The sequence below is a fragment of the Ambystoma mexicanum genome, chromosome 9 (genome assembly GCF_040938575.1).
Source record: "Ambystoma mexicanum isolate Mex_15411 chromosome 9, UKY_AmexF1_1, whole genome shotgun sequence".
Lineage (NCBI taxonomy): Eukaryota > Metazoa > Chordata > Amphibia > Caudata > Ambystomatidae > Ambystoma > Ambystoma mexicanum.
Genome location: NC_090931.1, coordinates 386519580 through 386540559, shown reverse-complemented (window position 1 = coordinate 386540559; position 20980 = coordinate 386519580). Strand labels below are relative to the sequence as shown.

The 20980-nt window shown below is 45.9% G+C and overlaps 1 protein-coding gene across 3 annotated transcripts in view; it reads left to right on the top strand.

Annotated features, from left to right (window-relative positions):
* TPST1 (tyrosylprotein sulfotransferase 1) overlaps positions 1-20729 on the top strand; it is a 542880-nt gene extending 522151 nt beyond the window's left edge. For all 3 annotated transcript variants that reach the window (XM_069614863.1, XM_069614864.1, XM_069614865.1), the window contains exon 5: positions 20130-20729. In XM_069614863.1, the coding sequence (XP_069470964.1) occupies positions 20130-20147 (18 nt within the window). In that variant the 3' untranslated portion in view covers positions 20148-20729. The remainder of the gene's footprint in view (positions 1-20129) is intronic.
* The last annotated feature ends 251 nt before the right edge of the window (positions 20730-20980 follow it).

Sequence of the window (20980 nt, the reverse complement as noted above, 5' to 3'; positions counted from 1 at the left end):
ACCCAATTCCACTTACCCTAGGACAACGTTTTCATACACGTGGTGAGATCGCGCAGTGAGGTGTGCACAGCACTTACTGCCCCAGGTGCATTGCCTTACCCCACCTCTTGCATGTTTCTGTACTCGGGTGCTGCGGTACACACTGTGCTGTGCACGGCAAATGACACTGGGACTGTTTATGCTGCAATACCTGCAGTTTATCAGCTGCCCCGTCCCTTGCCTCATTACATCAATCATGTGTTCAAAGTGCGCTCAGTGCGAACATGTGAGTCACCTCGCAGCCCGCAGGTCACATTTTTTTAATGCATCCGGCCCGACTCTGCTGTTCATTCTTTCAAGGACAGTACATTTAGCGCACTTAAAGTGGGTAAGAGAAACTCCACGTATTAATGCTTCTGCAAGGTAGCCAGCCACATTTAATGAGCTCGTGCTTTTAAATAACACGGTGGTGGCTTGTGTTTCATCTCATCTGGGGCACACTTCCCTGTTGGACCGTTCACATCATATACGCTTAGCATAGCGCCATCTTGTGATCAACACAGTCCTTGGAATCGCTCGCAGAAACTCGGAAATGTTCACGCCTGCTGCTACAGGCCGTTTCTCTGTACAATCACTGCTTTTAGATAGCGCATGATGCACGATCCCTTCCACTTCAAAGCGGCGTATTAATAGGGGTAACTGTTAGCCAATTAAATGGTACTCGAGTTACCTACCAGGGAGGATGAAATGCTGAGTCTGTCCTTCCCTTCCTAGAGTACCTTGCAAAGTGTCTGCAATCCATGCTGGGCAGCAACATATATAAAAGGCAATCAAATGCGTTACGGGTGCTCACCACGGTACTCGCATATTTGTTACATAGGGGTGCTAGCAAGATATAAAGTCATTATTAAAATAATTACGTTATATTCTTCCTGGCGCCAAAAGATCCCGGCGACTAACTGGTTGCGCCGAACAGGGTGCGGCCAAACGGCCTGCGCCGAAATGTCCTGCTCCAACTCTTTGCACATGGCCCTCTATTACCATAAAAGTCTGGCCTCATGCCAACCATGATAACTCTGGAACTCTGTCACAGCAACTTGATATAACTCTGTAACAGGGCCTTGATGCCTGAGGATTTAGTGTGCTTAATAAATGTATATCCTCGTGGTCTTTTTTCAAAAGTGAAAGAATTGAGGCAGCATTCAATGCAATTTTATCTTATGACTTCTAGCGACACCTAGTGGAGGAAAAGCTATTATCGAGCATTCTGGTAGATGGCCACTCTGTGGCCATTCGCCTGGTTGTTTTCTTTCTTGTCTCCTTTCTGCATATTTCTGGCAATAGTGATTTGTTGAAAAGTGAAGGTCTACTAGCTTCAGTTGCTGGCCCCGATGTGAATCTAATGGAAAGAGTCTCTGATATCTCAGGCTTTGTTTTGCTTTCATTTTGTTGTTGGGAGTGTGTGCCCGTTTTGATTTAAGCGCTTGAATACTGTTGCTAGCTCTGTTTGTGTGGCTTGTGCTATGGCAAGCCGAGCACGGTTGTATTCGATCTGACAATGGCCCTCATTAGGATCCTGGCGGAGTGGGTTTCCGCCAGCGTTATTCGCGGCGGACCCGTCCGCCCTACTACGAGTTCCCGTAGCGCCATGGAGCCTTTCTCCGCCTGGTTTTACCGGGCGGAGAAATCCATGGCGCTAAGGGACCTCGTTGTTAATTACGCCACCGTACTTTACGGTGGCGTAATTAACGCCTTCCCCACTCCCATTATACCCTATGGGGCAAGAATGGGAATGGGGAAGGGCAAAATGGGGATTGGGGATTTACCGCTCCGCCAAGGTCGGCATGGGGTGGTAAATCCGCCAACCCCCATGGCGCTATCGGCGGCTTTCCGCCGTGCTCCGCGGTGCATTTAGCACCGCGAATTCCGCCAGGGTCGTAATGAGGGCCAATGTCTGAAGGCCCTGGATCGTTTTTGTTCAGGGGTTTTCTATTTCTGGGCTGAATATTGGAAAAGGTGCACCTACCGTGGGCGGTGGCAGGGTATCACAGCTCCTTCCTTGTGATTGGTGGTCTAATTGCATTTGAATTTTGGGAAGGGGGCTGATGTATTTGTTGGTGTAGGATAGGCAATAGTGTGGTTTTATTCATGGATCTGCGTATCCCGAGCGTTGTGATGGGGCTGTTGACCATGTGGGTTCGGCCAGGTCACCTCAGGACAGCCAGCTCTATGCTGCACCATTGTTAGGTTGCTTTGTGGGTCTAATAAGCATTCACCTGAGAGTCTGGGGCCACTGTGTCCATGGTTCGGTCTCTTTCCCTGTGCAATGTGTCTAAAGGTTTGCCGGGCACGGTGGAGGAGTCAAGTGGTCAGGGTGCATACGAAGGACCCCGCATTGCTTTTTACTGCCGGTGTTTAATGCTTATTTCATTTATTTTGGGTATTTAATGAGTGCATATAGCTTCTGGGAGCAGCAGGGCGCTGGGCTGGGCATCGGAGGGGGTTAGAGGCATATATTGGATGATCGCGCAGGGGGAGTTGATGTGGGGGTGGTGGGGGGCCAAAGGGGGTGACAGTCCTCCATGTATTACAGCAAATGCTCTTGAATAAAACGTGTTCATTGTCACCAAAAGTCAGCCGATGTCCTTTTTTCAGAGAGCAAATCGTTGCGGTTAAAAAACGGGGGGTGGCGATTCTACTAAGTGATAAATTCCCTCTGACCGACCCCTCAGTCAAAAAGGATCAAACAGGCAGATATCTCATCATACGGGGACATATCGTCAATCAGCTATTCACAATTGTGGGGATCTATGCCCCCAATGCAAATCAGGACAAGTTTATCTTCGAACTACTCCCATTGCTGTTGACTTTCACCACGGGATACCTCCTCATTGGGGGAGGCTTTAACGCAGTCCCGGACCCCGCAAGGGATAAATCACTACCTCCGTCCAACCTAGACATCACCCGCGGGCTGGCCCTAGCTAGGCTGCTAAGAGATTCAGGCACAGTGGACATACGGAGAGTAGCTAACCCAATGGTTCGCGACTACACATACTATTCAAACGCGCACAGGGTGCAATCCCGAATCGACCTCCAATTAGCCACTAGCACATTATTCCCCTGCTTCAGCAACATCGAAATCCACACACGCATGGTATCTGATCACGCACCCGTCTCGGCGGGCCTCTCGGTCCTGGGGGGCCCCAATCCACCTCCCAGATTCTGGAAGCTCAATGATACTCTTCTGCTGGACCAGATGATCAGGGGAGAGGCAGAAGACGCCTTGGTTAATTATGTCAAGGAAAACAAGAACCCCGAAGTCACAATAGGACTACTGTGGGAGGCTATGAAACCGGTAATAAGGGGGGTGTTTATCAGCGCAGCCGCTGAGCAATTCAGAATCTCCAAGCTCCACACACAGGCTCTGGAATCCAAAGTCTCCACACTCGAAAAGGGATTAAAGGCCCAATACTCCAGAAAAGTGGACAGGGAACTAAAAAAGGCTAGAAGGGCGCTAGAGATGCACTGGTCCGACCGTACCGCGAAGGCCTTGGCATATACAAAACAATTTTACTATCATAAAAGTAATAAGGCGAACCGGATACTAGCATGCAAATTACAGAAGACACACAGTAGGAATAATATCGGGTTGGGCGGAACGGGTATTGCCCATTCCCCACTGAGCCCATTCGGGAATTCCCCATTGGGCACAAGGGGGAAATTTCGCACTCTTACTGCCAGCGGATTTCCCGCCGGTGGTAAGAGCGCAAAATTTCGGCAGATTTCCCCCAGCTAAGAGCTGGGGGGAAATCAGCCGAAGCCATGATTTGGCAGACCCTTAACTGCGGCGGTAATAGCACTACCGCTGCATTTAAGGGTTACCGCCAAACACGTGATGAGGCCCTGTGTCTTTTTCAACAATACGTGATCAAGTGCTAATCCCAATTCAGGCACAGACCACAACTTGCATTACTGCGCTACTGTTAAAATCTGCCAGCCCGTACGCTGGCTACCTGCACCATGTGCAGTGCTTCTGCGGCTTTTGAGCTACATCTGCGCTTGAAACAATAGAATAAACAATAACAAATTACCTAAAGGCTGCAACGGTGATGAACGCTTTAATTAACTCAACGCATGCTATATACCCTGGTTAGAAATAAATAAATACGAGTGTTGGTCCACAGATAAAAATAAATGTAATACATCTATGGGCTGAGTCACTGTGGGAAACTGACTTATCTGGAGATGGCTATTTGAGTCACAGAAAGGCTACTATAAATAACTGACTTCACAGGGTTAAGCTCGAGTTACCCTCGGCGACCTCTTTGTCTATAAAATAGCCCTCTCCCGGTTTAAATCGAGGAGAAGTCATTGGGACGTGTTTGCGAATAGCCCCCGTTGTCCATAATAGCAAATATAGACAACACTGTGTATAGTCGTGCTGTGCAGAAGTGCAGCGTTCGGAGAGTTGTGTGTGTCCCTCACAGATCTATGTTATCACTACGACGACACATAGGGCCTCATCACGAGTTGGGCGGTAATGCCGGCGCTAATAGCGCTGGCGCTATCTGCCCTACCGCCAAACCCCCCGGCGCTGTTAGCGCCGGATCACGGGTTTGGCGGTAATGGAATTCCCCATTCCCCACTGAGCCCATTCGGGAATGCCCCATTCCCCATGGGGCTCAATGGGGAATTTTCGCGCTCTTTATGCCGGCGGATTTCCCACCGGCGGTAATAGCGTGAATTTTCGGCAGATTTTCCCCCCAGCTCAGAGCTGGGGAGAAATCTGCCAAAGCCCTGATTTGGCGGACCCTTAAATCCGGCGGTAATAGCGCGACCGCCAGATTTAAGGGTACCGCCAAACTCGTGATGAGGCCCATAATTGCGACAGCCGAAAATGCTGACTTTGTTTTTAAATTAAACCCCCTTTACAACACATAGATATGCTGTCATGAACCATGGACATAGCCCCTTCTGGTCTTCCTGGTCCTGGTCCAGACGGAGAGTGTGCTCCTTGATACTTCCAACATGGCCGTGCCCAGTGCCGTGTTCCGTACTAGCCTGTACGTCGGACACAGCACGTTCTATAAATGGGCCACGCCCCCGCGCCTCCGCGCGTCTCAACGCTATCTCTAGGTAGTGTCTCGACGTGTGTGTGCTGCTCGGCGTTACCCTTCCAAGTTCCTGGCCAACTCCCTTATTCTTCTTCCCTTTTCCCCTGTTCCAGTATCTCTTACCTTTCTTCGATCCTCTTCCTGGACGTCCTGGAATACGCGACTTCCTGGAACTTTGAATGCTCGCGCTGGAGTCAGACTCGACTCGCGCGCACTTATACAAGTCCCGGTCCGGCCGGGAGAAGGAGTCCTCCGCGGAACGCCACAAGAAGAGAACTCAGGTGAGCCGGGGGGAAACCTTTGACAGATTAAGACGCCAAACGATCAACACTGATACCGCTATGGAGAAAGCGGTCCCGGACCTCATGCGCGGCATGCAGGAGCTAACAACCGAGGTACAGAACTTAAAGGCAGAAAACGCAGCCTTGAAACAATTAGTGCTGTCACGTGACTCTGCCAATAAGGAAAGCGTGATACTGGGTGGAGTGGTAGACAAATACGATGGCTCGCCAAAATCCTTACGTGGATTTCTGGATTCCTGCTTGGTGCATTTTACATTCAAGCCCTATTATTTTTCAACTTCCAGGGCCAAGGTGGGCTTCATAATCTCCCACCTTACAGGGAATGCGTTATCTTGGGCCACTCCCCTAGTGAACTCTGGAGTCGTCCTCCTGGACGATTATGATGCATTTATTCAGGCGCTCAAGTCTATGTTCGACCGCCCCGAACAAGTGTTCAGCGCCCAGGAACGCCTACTTGATTTTCGGCAAGGATCCCAGGATATGCTAACGTTCATTACCAGATTCAAACAGCTGGTAAAGGAGGCTGATTGGGGCCCTGAAGCGAGTTTCACCTTATTTCGCCGGGGTCTAAATGACGATATCAAGGATGAATTAGCCAGAGTGGCTCGCCCCAGTTCGTTTCAGGCTTTGGTAGATCTAGCCTTACAAATAGACTTTCGTATCCAGGAAAGAAGGGCTGAAAGGAAAAAGGCTAAGACTGCCTTTCAACGAATCCCTCCGGAGTCGACTGTGAAATCTGATCCTGTCTCAACCCCTGAGAACGACTCCGAACCAATGCAAATAGGCGCCTTTCGTGGGCGAATTACTCCACAAGAAAGGATGAGAAGAATTCACACCGGCCTGTATATGTATTGTGCCTCAGACAAGCATCTCGTTAGAGAATGTCCTTTAGCCCCTCCACGGCGTTCGGGAAACGCCAGCTCCCGGTCCTAGATGGAGCGAGGTTTCGGGAGAAAGATGTCTGCTCCACATCAATCACATCCTTGAACTCTCCTGGACAGAATAACCTGGTGGTGCTACAGGCCTTTCTATCGCCCTCCAAGCACAAGACCTATCCCATACTGGCCCTGGTGGACTGTGGAGCTATGGGAATTTTCATTGATCAAGACTGGGTTATCAGACATAAAATACCATATGAGTCACGGAACATTAAACAGCCGGTAGAAGCAATTGATGGGAGACCTCTCTCTTCGGGACCCATAACCCTACAGACAAAAGAGGTCCGTCTCTCCATAAACCACCACCAAGAGCAGATTACATTCGACATCATCAAATCAGCCCATTACCCTATGGTTCTGGGTATGCCCTGGCTTCAAAGACATAATCCGTACATTAATTGGACAGCCGGGTCATTGTTTCTGGGCTCTGAGTTTTGTATGTCCCACTGTTTATCCCTGGATCTCTCATTAACACCAGCTATTGAACATTCAGAAGAGCAAAAAACCTCAATCATGGTTTCCAACATTGTACAAGTCCCAGAGGTCTACCAAGGATATACTGACGTCTTTTCGACTGCCATAGTCCAGGCTTTACCCCCTCACAGACCCGAAGATTGTGCCATTGAGACAGATCCCTCGGCAGTAATTCCCTTTGGCAGAATGTTTATCCTTTCAGAACCTGAGAAAAAGGCCCTCCGAGAATACCTGGACATCAATTTGGAAAATGGCACCATAAGACCCTCAAAATCTCCAGCAGGTGCCTCATTGTTCCTCGTTCCTAAGAAGGATTCCAAGGAACTCAGACCCTGCCTCGACTACCGTGGTCTAAATCAATGCACCCTCAAAGATCGGTACCCTCTGCCTCTGATTTCAGATATCCTGGACGCTGTCAGAGGCGCCGTAATATTCATGAAGTTGGACCTCCGGGGTGCCTATCACTTAATCCGTATCCGGGAAGGGGACGAATGGAAGACCGCCTTTAGAACGCCCTTTGGTCACTTTGAATATCTAGTCATGCCCTTTGGATTAGCTAATGCCCCTGCAGTTTTTCAACGTTTCATGGATAGGGTGTTTTCTGACATGCTTTTTCTCTTTGTCATTGTCTATCTAGACGACATTTTGATTTATTCCAAGGATCCCTTGAAACATGAAGAACATGTCATGGCGGTAGTACAACGGCTCCGTGAAAACAAGCTCTTGGTCAAACCTGAGAAATGTCTTTTTCACGTGACTTCAGTTCATTACCTTGGATTCATCCTCAGCCCAGAAGGAGTTGGAATGGACCCTTCAAAGGTAAAGGTAATACTGGCCTGGCCTGCTCCTACATCGGTGAAACAGGTTCAGTCTTTCTTGGGACTTGCTAACTTTTATCGAAAGTTCATTCCTACCTTTTCTGAGCTCGTCCAACCGATCGTTGCTCTGCTGAAGAAGGATGTTCCCTTCATCTGGTCTTCCTCGCAAGAGAAGGCTTTTCAACGCTTGAAGACAAGATTCACGCAAGCCCCCGTCCTGGCTCAGCCTGACTTAGATCGCCCTTTCATAGTGGAAACGGATGCCTCCAACCATGCCATAGGAGCAGTCTTGAAACAGGTGCTGATGGACCACCCAGTGGCTTACCTCTCTAGAACCCTAACAACCAGCGAAACCCATTACTCCGTCCTGGAAAAGGAGCTGTTGGCAATCCGCCAAGCCTTCACAGAATGGCGACATTTACTCCTGGGTGCTAGATATCCAGTCCAGGTCCGTACGGACCACCGAAATCTACAAATTCTCCAATCTATGGAGTGCAGGAACAGTCGTCAGGCGCGTTGGGCCTATTTCTTCGCCCAGTACCAATCCCAAATCACTCATGTTCCTGGATCACAAAACGTGATTGCGGACACCTTGTCCCGGCGTCCTGACTATTTAACCACTGAAGATAGGACTTATCCTACAATGTTTCCCAACACAGTCTTTATAGCTCAAGCGATCAACCTCTTGGAAGAGATTCGAGCCAAAACCCAGTCCTTTGACCTCTGGAAGGACGTCTCTAGTAATAATCCCTGGAATTTAAGAATCAAGGAAGGATACTTATTCAAGGACAATGCCTTGGTCATTCACACACCGAAACCTCAACATAAAATAATAACTCTCTGCCATGATACTTTTCATTCTGGACATCGTGGTGTAACCAACATGCTCCGTCTTATACAAAGACAGTTTTGGTGGCCGGAAATGAAATGCAAGGTACAAGAGTACATCAAGACCTGTACTGTCTGCAGTCAGAATAAGCACGACAATAAGAGACCGGCGGGCCTTCTATTGCAACCTACACTGCCAACAAGACCATGGGAATGTATAGCTACAGACTTCATCGTGGAATTACCACCTTCCCGGGGTTACACAACCATCATGGTAACAATAGACTTGTTTACTCATATGGCACATTTCACGCCTCTCTATAAACGTCCTTCCTCTTCAGAGCTCACAGGAATTTTCCTAGAACACATTTTCCGTCTTCATGGACTCCCTTCCAAGATCATATCGGACCGAGGACCGCAATATGTTTCACAATTCTGGAAACATCTCTGTCGTGTTCTAGGGATTCAACGCGCTCTTTCATCTGGATATCACCCACAGACCAACGGGGCCACAGAACGTGTTAATCAAACCCTGGAGCAATATCTTCGTTGTTTCGCAACCAAGGTACAGGATGATTGGTCCCTCCTTATACCCTTGGCCGAATTTGCCTATAACAATTCAGATCACTCAGCGATCAACGTTAGCCCCTTCTATTGCAGTCAAGGTTTTCATCCCACCGTGTTACCTTCAGTTCTACCACATCCAACTCCAGTACCTTCACTTGATTCCTGGATTGAAACTCTCCTCAACATCCACAAGGAAGCCAAGGAACAATTGGGAAAGGCCCAGATTCGCACTAAGCGATATGCTGATTCCAAAAGAAGACCAGCACCCTCCTATTCTATTGGTGACCAGGTCTGGTTGTCCTCGAAACTATTACCACAACATCTACGCCCTAACAAGTTAGCCCCGCGATATTATGGTCCATTTTCCATAAAAGAAATCATCAATCCTGTTTCTTATCGGCTCAAGCTACCAGACTCCTGGAAGAGAATACATCCAGTTTTTCACACTTCTCTACTCAAACCCTACATCCACTCCACCTGGAAAACCGGCAGACCCAGTCCTGTGATTGTGGACAATCAGCTGGAATATGAAGTATCCAGAATATGTGACTCCAGGTACAAGCGGGGTCGGCTTCAATACCTGGTCGAGTGGAAAGGCTATCCTCCTAGCGAGAGAACATGGGAACCACTATCCAACCTAAACACCCCTCGATTGCTGAGAAGATTCCATCTCCTACACCCTGGCAAGCCTGGTGGGACGGGGTTTCGGAGGAGGCATGCTGTCATGAACCATGGACATAGCCCCTTCTGGTCTTCCTGGTCCTGGTCCAGACGGAGAGTGTGCTCCTTGATACTTCCAACATGGCCGTGCCCAGTGCCGTGTTCCGTACTAGCCTGTACGTCGGACACGGCACGTTCTATAAATGGGCCACGCCTCCGCGCGTCTCAACGCTATCTCTAGGTAGTGTCTCGACGTGTGTGTGCTGCTCGGCGTTACCCTTCCAAGTTCCTGGCCAACTCCCTTATTCTTCTTCCCTTTTCCCCTGTTCCAGTATCTCTTACCTTTCTTCGATCCTCTTCCTGGACGTCCTGGAATACGCGACTTCCTGGAACTTTGAACGCTCGCGCTGGAGTCAGACTCGACTCGCGCGCACTTATACAAGTCCCGGTCCGGCCGGGAGAAGGAGTCCTCCGCGGAACGCCACAAGAAGAGAACTCAGGTGAGCCGGGGGGGAAACCTTTGACATATGCGGGGAGACCCCCCCGCAACCTCTCCATATTACTATAATATCCCATGCCCACCCACATATATGTGGTGTAAACGGGGTGTTTAAAAAAAATCGGAATTTTGGCCGTCGCAATTGTAAGGGTGACATTTTGGCCCATTTCCTCCCTCACGTATGTTATCTCTGATTACGATTTTCTGTCTAGGATAAATGCTTCTTAAAACACACAAGCAAAAGTAGAGTCTATCTCATCCTGCATAAATGATGCTTTCATGACTAAATAGGAAGGCAGGGCAAGCAAACACTTCAACAATGCGTGAATTAGCATGGGTTTGCGATATTGGTCATTCAAAGCATGCGCTCTGTAGTAAACATATTCCCAGTGACAGCCCCAGGTCTGCCAGCTCCTTGTGCGAGATTCTCTAACATGTTTAGAATGTACTGTTTACGTGACACTGAGCTGGAGGCAATGCACCCTTTATTTGCTGCGCCATGGGGGCGCCCTTGTCCGACCGCACCCTCGGAGTGCACATTGAGCCAGTACTGCGTATTCCTCTGTAAAATATCTGTGAGCTAAGGATGATTCAAAGAGGCGCAACAAATTAGGACACCAATAGAGGCTTGCCTCTGGATTGTTTTTGTTAAATTTCTCAACAATTCCCACTCCAATTATTATGTTACTCTCTCTTTCTTTCTCTGTATTTCTCTCTCTCTATCTCTATCCACCCTCTCTCTCTCCTTCTCTCTCTCTCCTCCCTATCTCTCTCCCCCTTCTCTATCTCTCTCTCCCCCTCTTAGTAATCCAATCACATATTTAGCTTCAAGAGGTCATTTGAATCTAGTGAAAGGTCCAATCTGGTGCCCAAATTCTACATATAAAGTACATAATTGGCAGGATTCATTGAATCATTTTCCATTTTTCACAGAAAGGGGCATCAAGTGTGTGTGGTAAGGCTAAACAATAACACACTTGATAGTGAAGTGAAGTTGGAGCAATTCATTTAATTATAAATTCTACAGAGTATGGTTGGACCAAATGCCCACAGGTTCTTGGGTGTAAACTACAAATGACGAGGGAATATCTGTAGTATAATGGGTCAGGATGGCACAAAACAAAGTGGGATCTGTTCCACATGTCCAGCACCTTTTTGAAGTTCAAAGTTCAATAAAAAAAAGTGCCAACTCCTATTCTTATAAGTCTTTGCCCCACCTTGGGACATCATACGCCACAGAGGAAATGTTTAAACAAAGTGACCAAGAGAAAGTCTTCAGATCTAGTTTTAGGGGTCCTTAGCCTGCAGGCTACCCTCTGCTTTAACATAAAACGTTCCCCGGTCTGTCCAACACAAGAGTTCTCTAATCCTAAACTACAAATATCCAGCCCTATGATGATACAAATTAAAACAAACTACTGTTCCTGGGAAGGCTCCTTCAGGAGTTCCCAGGGACGACGTTGGGGCCGTTCAATCTTTTCAGTTGAAATAGGCCTCGAGCCTTAAGGGGGTCCCCCAGCAACTGCCCACATGTTGCTAGACAGCAGACTTGTATACACAGCAATATGTTCCTTTCTATATTACTTTTATTCTAGGGCTTAAAATGATTGCTTTGCAGTATTCAGCTGCATTTGCTGGAGCCCTGCCGGCCGTCACTACCCACGTGATATACGGAAGTGTTATCACCTCTTTGCCATTTAACACAATATCCTTCACATCAGCCACTTCGTGAGAAACAAGGATTTATAGCTTTTCGGTGGGCATTTAGTCTTTCAGCTCCTTGCTGGTCGTCTTGTGACAATCAGCGGCTATTAACCCCCGGCTGCATCTCTTTGTCTTTGTTATAATATATGCACCAAACGGGTGCCTCAGACTGTTTTCCGCTGTAAACATATTGAAATGGGCCCCCACACCTCTTCAGCTGGGCATGGGAGTCACTCATAGGCTGGAGGTTTCTTCAGCCTTTCGGGTTTCACCACGTGACTTTTTATTTATAAAAAGTCCAGATTTTCAGTTCCACTGCTTATTTCGGCCTCTCAGCCTGTCAGAGGCCATGAAATATTCGCTTGTAGGCCTCTCTCTGCTCTCTGGTCTACAGGGTACACTTAAGGTTTCTCCTAGACCATGGACTGCTTAGTTTTCACATCAGGCCTCTCCTACATCTTAGATTCATCAGAATTCACAACAGATCCCTCATAGAACTTTCAGGATTCACAACAGATCCCTTCTGGACCATGAGAATCTCAGGATTGACAACAGATTCCTCTCAAACCTTGAGTTTCAGAGTTTACAACAGATCCCTCCTGGACCTGGAATTTCAATGCTATTTCCCTCACACCCCTCATTCAGGGCCCTTTTCAGCCAGCCACTGTCTGTTGCCCACCTACCACAGGCCTCAGTCCCTGCCAAGGGGTTGCTGGTGGAAAATCTTTGTCTCTTGCTTTCCAATTCCCACGAGGACTTGAGAGGGACTGTTGAGCCCTTCTGGACATCTTACCTCCTCCAGGGCTTAGGGGCTCACAACAACTCGTTCCAGATTCTCCAGGATAACACTGCCTTCCTCAATGAGCATTTCTTCCAGTACTCGACTCTTCAGCAGCCAATCCTTGTATCAAGGGACCAGCAGCAGGTATGCCTGATTCCTCTGGGTCCTAGAAACTGAATGTACCTTCCCAGCCTCTTTATACTCATGAGGCTAAGGTATATTTTGTAAGGCTGACTCTGATTGGTAATTCTCCAATTGCTAATGTATCCCTGTCAGAGAATGGCTATTCATTTCAGGAGTTTTAATTCCCCCTATATGGTTATTATTTAATATTGGTGATATGGTTATTGGGTAACTTTTTTATAGGAACAATGAGGTTTCATAAACACCTATGGCGTGCGGTGCCATTTTCAAATTCACCACACTGAGTTTTCAGCTCCATGGCATACTGCAAGTTCTTTTACTGGATGCAGCGTTTCCCACAGTATGGGCTCTGGAGCACATGGTCGGCAAGCGTCCCACTGGTTGCTTCGGTACTCCTGTCGTTCGGCTGGTCTGCTCCATTGTGGTGTATTCTGGGAAAATTCCAGGAGGTTTAAGAGTGCACAGAACTATTCTTGAGGCCAAGTTATCACCTCTAAGTGGAAACAGCAAGTTGGCGAGATACACCCTCATCCACCCTCTTGTTGGCATATTGGCTAGCAGCCCGGTCAACCTTATCCCCTGTGTCTCGCTCTGCTCTGCATATGTATTTAGTTCCTCCAACTCAGTACATATGTGACTTATGGATTTCAACTAAATAGGAGTCTAGAAAATGAGTTCCTCAGTTTGAATTCCTCTGACCAGTTATTTATCCTCTTTATAGCAAGACAGTTCCTCCAAATAAGTGGAGTATACAATATCTAATCTAATCAATCCCCTTTCTTTACCCAATATTCTGCCCTTGAATACTAAAGATACACAAACATTCGGTGCAATTATAATTACAAAGTGTATACTGCACTCGGGGTCAGTTGTCAATTAATTACCAATTAAGTATTTTCCAATTATGATGTCTATATAGCTATTTCCAGGGCCAGCGAGATCTCTCAGGAGGCAAGGGGACCGATAAGTTTTACGCCTACCAGAGCTTTGTCAATATTAACAATGATGGTGTTGATTAGTCCTTTTTTTATTAGTAACTCACAGATTGTGTATTATCATAGCAATCATTTTTGCCCGTAGTATTGCATGACTGTAAATGACCCCATAGATTTAATAATAAAACACCAGCCTGTAATAGGGTAAGTATATTTTATCAATGCATCATCAACGCCCCTTTTATTGTCATTGGGCCAGTGAAGCCTGTCTATATTTTATCCTGAATGGCTAATAATTCACTGTCGGTTATAAAACTATAATGCAAAACATATTCTCGTTTCAGTGCATATTGAAAGAGTATGACAAGTATAGTGACATTATCAATTTCCTATGGCATTCAACGAATGCAAAAAGAAAACAGGTGTAAAGGAATATGGGAAAAAGGAGGAAATGTACAAGCACAAAATTGATCCAGTCCCTCAACATCAAAAGTGTAATTCTCAGAGGAAGAGAGTAACTGTGGAAATAAAAGGAGGCAAACCCTTTTTTAGGCAAGATGAAACTCCAGAGGTTGGCCCAAAGTAGAGGAAGAAAAGAAAGACAAACCAACCAGACAAGGAAAGGGAGGCTTCAGAGATGCAAAGTCGTGGTGGCAGTCTGACCAGGGAGAAGAAATCATTCGTGAAGAGATTGCATGAGAAAAGTGCGATCTACTGATAAATGAATCTTCGTGTACGCCTAACCAAGCAGAATTGGAAGCCCTTGTATTGGGCCCAGGAGGCTTGTTATCTTGAAAACTTGATGTTGTACAAGAACAGGTACTTTCACGTTCTTTAGAGACTACGACTGATGTAAATTCTTTACTCACAAAAATAAAACTGACTTGTATCGGAGAAGAGAAATACCCATTACCGTTTTGATTGAAGATTTGGACACATGGCACTGACACTACATTGAGGAAACCAAATGGCCTCAAGAAAAAATCCACATACCACAAATCGCACAAAAAAGTAAGATTCAGATATACCAAGAGCTGATCAACAAGGACTTGGTGCTCCTTCACACCTCCAAAACGTGACAAACAATCGTGACAGAGATAGTACAAGTAGTCCTATTAAGAGATTTCTGGATGTCCAAAAATGAATGAGGAACAATGATAAAGTAATAATTAAGTCCTAAGACCAGGAAGGACAATTGGGAGTGAATTAATACAACTTGGAAATTCCAAATCAACCAGCTGCTACTACAGCTTCATGGAGATGAGGCGACCTCACATTTGTAGTGTTATCTTTATGTGGCCCATCCAGTGTCATCACAAGGCATGCAATACCCTTCCATCCAATCTAGTCTGCCCTCCAACCACAAAGTGCCCCAAGCGAGAGGCCCTGGCCTGGGGAACAGAGGATACTTTACTTTAACTTCTAATGCACACCAGGTACCCAAGCGCATATGTAACAATACATAAACCAACAACAAGAGTACACTACAGCTACTACTCCTTCTGACTTAGATGCAGGGTTTCTCAAGCTCACTGCTAATGTTTAGTAAAATAAGTGTTTTAATTTTCTTCTTGAATATGCTGTAGAGTTTTCTTCTCTTATGTTCACAGGTAGAATGTTCCAGGCCATGGGAGCAGCTTTACTGAAAGCTCCTTCAAGAGCTTTACTGGTTTTATTTCTCTGTATTCTTAACAGATGTGAATTGTTAGATCTCAGAGCCCCCTGGCTCTGTTTCTCCTCTATCTCCTCCATCAAGTATGTTGGCATATGCCCCCCATGGCATTTGTGCATGATTAGTAGTAGTCCAGACTGTATTCTTGCTTTTTATTGGAAGCCAGTGTAGGCTGAGTCTTGCTCCAGACACATGGTCCCTCCACTTCAGTCCCTTCACTGCTCTTACCGCGCTGTCCTGGATTACCTGTAAGCAATTAATCTCTGTGGGGTCCCAATTAGTAAACTACAGCAGTAGTCAATCTTCGATCCTATTATGGTTTGTGCTATTGTCTCTGCATACTTTTCTGATATTAATGGTCAGAGATTGGTCAGTAGTTTGAAGTAGTATGTGGAGGTAGCAACCAAACTACTCACTTGTGATCCCATCGCTAAGTGCTGATCTAGTGTGATGCCCAAGATTTTGATTTTCGTTAGTACATCAATTTTGCACTCTGCAATATTAAAGCTCTTGTACGAAGGTCCCAGCTTGGCCAATTTCTTACTTGTTCCTATCACCATAAGCTCTGTTTTCCCATTATTCAGAGCCAACGCATTATGTGCCATCCAGATCTGGATACAGTCATATACTTTGTTTATTCGTATTTCATCCATGCTATGACATCCTGTCAGCGGTATGACACACTGTTGTGTCATCTACGTAGTTAGAAACCATGATGCCTTTATGTTCCATCATGTTAAAGAAAGGGACATGAAGATATTATATATTGAGGGGGACCCACATGCTCCTTGTGGTACACCATACGCTAGGGTTATTGGTTCAGCTTCGGCTTCCCTGCTGGCCACAATCCCCTGCTGTTCAGTCCGAAATGATGCCATCCCCTGTGTGGCCTCTTCTGAGAAAGCAGCGACTTCTCGTAGCTTCTTAATCACTATAGTGTGATCCACTAAATCAAAAGCTGTAGAGAGATCTAGGGTCATTAATAAAGATTTTTGACCTTCATCAATGGATTCTAAAAGTTTCGATTTTGGACGAAGCAAGACTGTTTCTGTTCCATGATGTTCTTTGAAGCCTGATTGATATTTATTAAGGATCTCATGGTTGTTCAAATGAGAAGAGATTTTGTTATACGCCACTCTATCAAGTATCTTCAGGAGAAACGCTGTGTTTGTAATTGGTCTATAATTCGTCGGAGTGTGGGGGCATAAGCCCGTCTTTTTTAGAAGTGGTGTTCTCCACGCTTTCTTCAGCTCTGTTGGTACTTGACTCTGTGTGAAAGAAATATTCACAAATTTTGTAAGTGCCACTATAAGCGTGTCTGTACATTCTTTTATAATGATAGCGGACCAGCGATCTCCCTTACAACTCGTAGTTTTTAATTGTCTGATGACCTTTGCTGACGCTGTTTCTGTGATAGGAGTAAAGCTAAATTCTTGCTGTATGTTATTTTCGTTGGTTAACTCAATATGGTCACTATCTATTGATTTCCTTGATTCCTTTTTAATTCTTTCCAATTTATCATTCATGGCCTTTTGAATCGATGTACGCCAATCCCCACCCATTGCTAGTGGTTCTTTATCAGGTCCATTGGAGCATTCCTGTTCTCTTAAAATTCTGAGCAGCTCTTTACCATCAGACGTAGCCTTTGCGATTCTATTGTTAAACATGTCTTTCTTGGCTTGTAGAATGGCGTTTTTATACGTTCTAGCAGCTTTTTTGTATACTCCTAGACTCTGGGTGTCCTGCTTCTTCCTCCATTCATATTTCTTTTAATTTTTATGGTTTTCAGTTCTTGTATATGAGCATTAAACCAAGTGTTGTTTTTACATGTTTCAAGGCACTATTTTTTCTTTAGTGGCGCTAGGCATTCTGCGATATTTTTAAAGGCCCTAAGAAAGGTCATTGCCATCTCTTGTGGGTTATTCATCTCCTCAATGTGAGCTGATAACGGAATGTTCCGGGGTTTTAAATTGTCTGCGGTTAGTTTTTTCTCGTTCCTGACTAAAATAGGAATCCTACTCTGTTTGTTTTTCTTTATAAAGCGCTCATTACAAATTTGAAAATATATACATGCGTGGTCTGAGCAGGGGCATGGTTTGACTTCAGTTGTGGATATGTTAACATTGTGGGTCGCCACCCAATCCATTGTATGTCCTTTTATAAGCGTCGGAGTAGTAACCATTTCTTGAAAACCTAACGAGCTCAGAGCTGTCTCAAGAATGGTTGCTGTGGTGTCTGACATATCCCCCGGCCAGTAGTTGAGATCGCCTAATAATAGTAGTTTGGTATTGGGTTTTAGCAGCGGTAAGATGCGATCACACAGTTGGGTGGGAAAGTCTGTTGCTTCTGTAGGTGCTCTATAAATTAACATTATGTTAAAGGTTGTTTCTGCACTAATGCCAACTTGTACTAACTAGCATGATCTCTGCATCAGGTATCTCTTCTATCTTTGTCTCAGAGATTTTTAATTCTGGTTTAAAGATGAGAGCAACACCTTCTCCCCTTCCCTCCTTTCTATCTTGACATAATATACTGTATCCTTCTGGAGTGGCCAGGTGTAGAGATGGGCCAGTTGCATCATGACTCCATGTTTTAGTCAATGCGCATAGGTCCAGATCTTGTTCCTAGATGTGAGATATTTCTACGGCATGTCTTATGAGGGATCCTGTATTTAACAACACCATTTTCAGGCTACATATAGGTTGCTCATCTGTTTTGCTCCGATTGTTGTTAGTGATATTGGACCTAATCTCCCTTGCTGATGGGTTGTTGACGTTTCCTGATTTAAATATGTAACTGATTGAGATACTGTAATCTGATGTTTCTTGCAGTACAGAGCTTTTTGTGTTGACCCTGGTCCTCTTTCCCTTAGAGCTGTCTCGACCTCCCTGTGGTTTGGTTCCTGGGATATTGTGGAGTTAACTTGAGTGTCTGTCCTAATTATGGTTGGTATTAGAGTGCTGCTCGTTTCCCTCTTCTTTGGCACGACTTTGCTGTGGGCCTTGAAAGCAACCTCACAGACGTGGTCAGATTCCAGGGGTGTTGGGGGGGGGAGGTGGCGGGGGATCTGACTTGGATGTTGGTCCTGATTATGGTTGGTATTAGAGTGCTGCCCATTTCCCTCTTCTTTGGCTTGACCTTGCTGTGGGCTTTGAAAGCAACCTCACAGACGTGGTCAAATTCCAGGGGTGTTGGGGGGGAGGACAGGGGGGGTCTGACTTGGATGTTGGTCCTGATTATGGTTGGTATTAGAGTGCTGCCCATTTCCCTCTTCTTTGGCTTGACCTTGCTGTGGGCTTTGAAAGCAACCTCACAGACGTGGTCAAATTCCAGGGGTGTTGGGGGGGAGGACAGGGGGGGGTCTGACTTGGATGTTGGTCCTGATTATGGTTGGTATTAGAGTGCTGCCCATTTCCCTCTTCTTTGGCACGACTTTGCTGTGGGCCTTGAAAGCAACCTCACAGACGTGGTCAGATTCCAGGGGTGTTGGGGGGGGGAGGTGGCGGGGGATCTGACTTGGATGTTGGTCCTGATTATGGTTGGTATTAGAGTGCTGCCCATTTCCCTCTTCTTTGGCTTGACCTTGCTGTGGGCTTTGAAAGCAACCTCACAGACGTGGTCAAATTCCAGGGGTGTTGGGGGGGAGGACAGGGGGGGTCTGACTTGGATGTTGGTCCTGATTATGGTTGGTATTAGAGTGCTGCCCATTTCCCTCTTCTTTGGCTTGACCTTGCTGTGGGCTTTGAAAGCAACCTCACAGACGTGGTCAAATTCCAGGGGTGTTGGGGGGGAGGACAGGGGGGGTCTGACTTGGATGTTGGTCCTGATTATGGTTGGTATTAGAGTGCTGCCCATTTCCCTCTTCTTTGGCTTGACCTTGCTGTGGGCTTTGAAAGCAACCTCACAGACGTGGTCAAATTCCAGGGGTGTTGGGGGGGGGAAGGGGAGGTCTGACTTGGATGTTGGTCCTGATTATGGTTGGTATTAGAGTGCTGCCCGTTTCCCTCTTCTTTGGCTCGACCTTGCTGTGGGCCTTAAAAGCAGCCTCACAGACATGGTCGGATTCCAGGGGTGTTGGGGGGGGGGGGTGCGGGGACTGGGGGGGTCTGACTTGGATGTTGGACCTGATTATTGTTGGTATTAGAGTGCTGTCCGTTTCCCTCTTCTTTGGCTCGACCTTGCTGTGGGCTTTGAACGCAACCTCACAGATGTGGTCAGATTCCAGGAGTGTTGGGAGAAAAGTTGGTTTGTCTATGTTAAACTGGGGTGCCCGCAGCAGTTGCTGGCTACTCGTGTAAGTTGTGGGGTAACCGGAATTATCCATTTTGGACCTGGCAATTCTTATGGCTTCTAGTACCTCCATAATACCCATGGATATCCTACCAAGTTCTGTTGTACGTTAGGGAGACAAGACCGTACCTCTGCCTGACATGGCACAAATCATAGCTTATCTCTCATGCATGACATTAGAAACATCCTCTTTATGAATTATGGTGTCTTCTTTGAATGATAATTGCTTTTCACGATGCAAATACGACTGTGTTTAAGATTGAGATAATTATAGCAGCTGTTCTGGGAATTGCTGTGAACACTCAAGGAGGCATTGCTATAATATGGTATATTATTCATCATGAAAACTCCTGGAAGGTGTTTTTTTTTATTATTATAAAATGCATTCATCATTTGGGTTGTAAATATATGTATTCTTTTTCAGACCGCCCCTCGCCTTTAAATGGACGGCATGTTGCAGGACTTCTGATGCGGATGAGCCAAAAGTGAACTCCCTGGGCTGCCTTTCATCGTTTATCCATTCCACTGTATTCTCTGTATCTGTGGGCGCGCCTCCACCTGTAACAAGTGAAAGCACTTTCTTGAAAAAATGTACCTGTTCGCTGATGGTATTGTAATACTGTAGAAGAAAACTATTTTTCAACGTAAAAAAACAAAAACAAAATGTGTGTTCTTTGTTGAAAAAAAAACGTCCTGTCTGCAACCTTCATTCCAATCTTAATTGAAAAGAATATTTTCAAATATTACATTTTAGCAGATAAAAAATTTATGATGTCCCATTATGGGAAATGTGGCATTGAATGAACAGCGATTGTCTTAAAATCTTGTTGAACCTTGGTACGTCTTGAGCTTTTTTGAACAAGTGGATGCTGTTAAACGCCATTCTTTTTTTATTATTATTATTTAAGGAATATCTGATGTATTATTTCTGAGAATGTTGGGGCAAAAGTGGGGCAGTACATGTAAATTTACAATCTATTGATCTTTTGTATTTTATTTTTCAAAATAAAAGCTTTAAATGTGATGTTGGTGGTTGTTTTTTGTCGGCTGGGCTGTGTCTAATTCCAGCATCTTTTATTTGTGAAGTACACATGCTAACCTCTTCCTCGTGCCCATTGGACACGGATATTCCTAACCAGCTCCATGCAGTTTAGCTGGAAACCAGAATCAGTGGGAGGAGGGGTCTGGTGCAAGGTAGGTTGTGCCAATGAGAGCGTACGCATGTCTGGTTCGACAACAAACGCTCTAGGAGTTCAATATAATCTGAACTGGTGA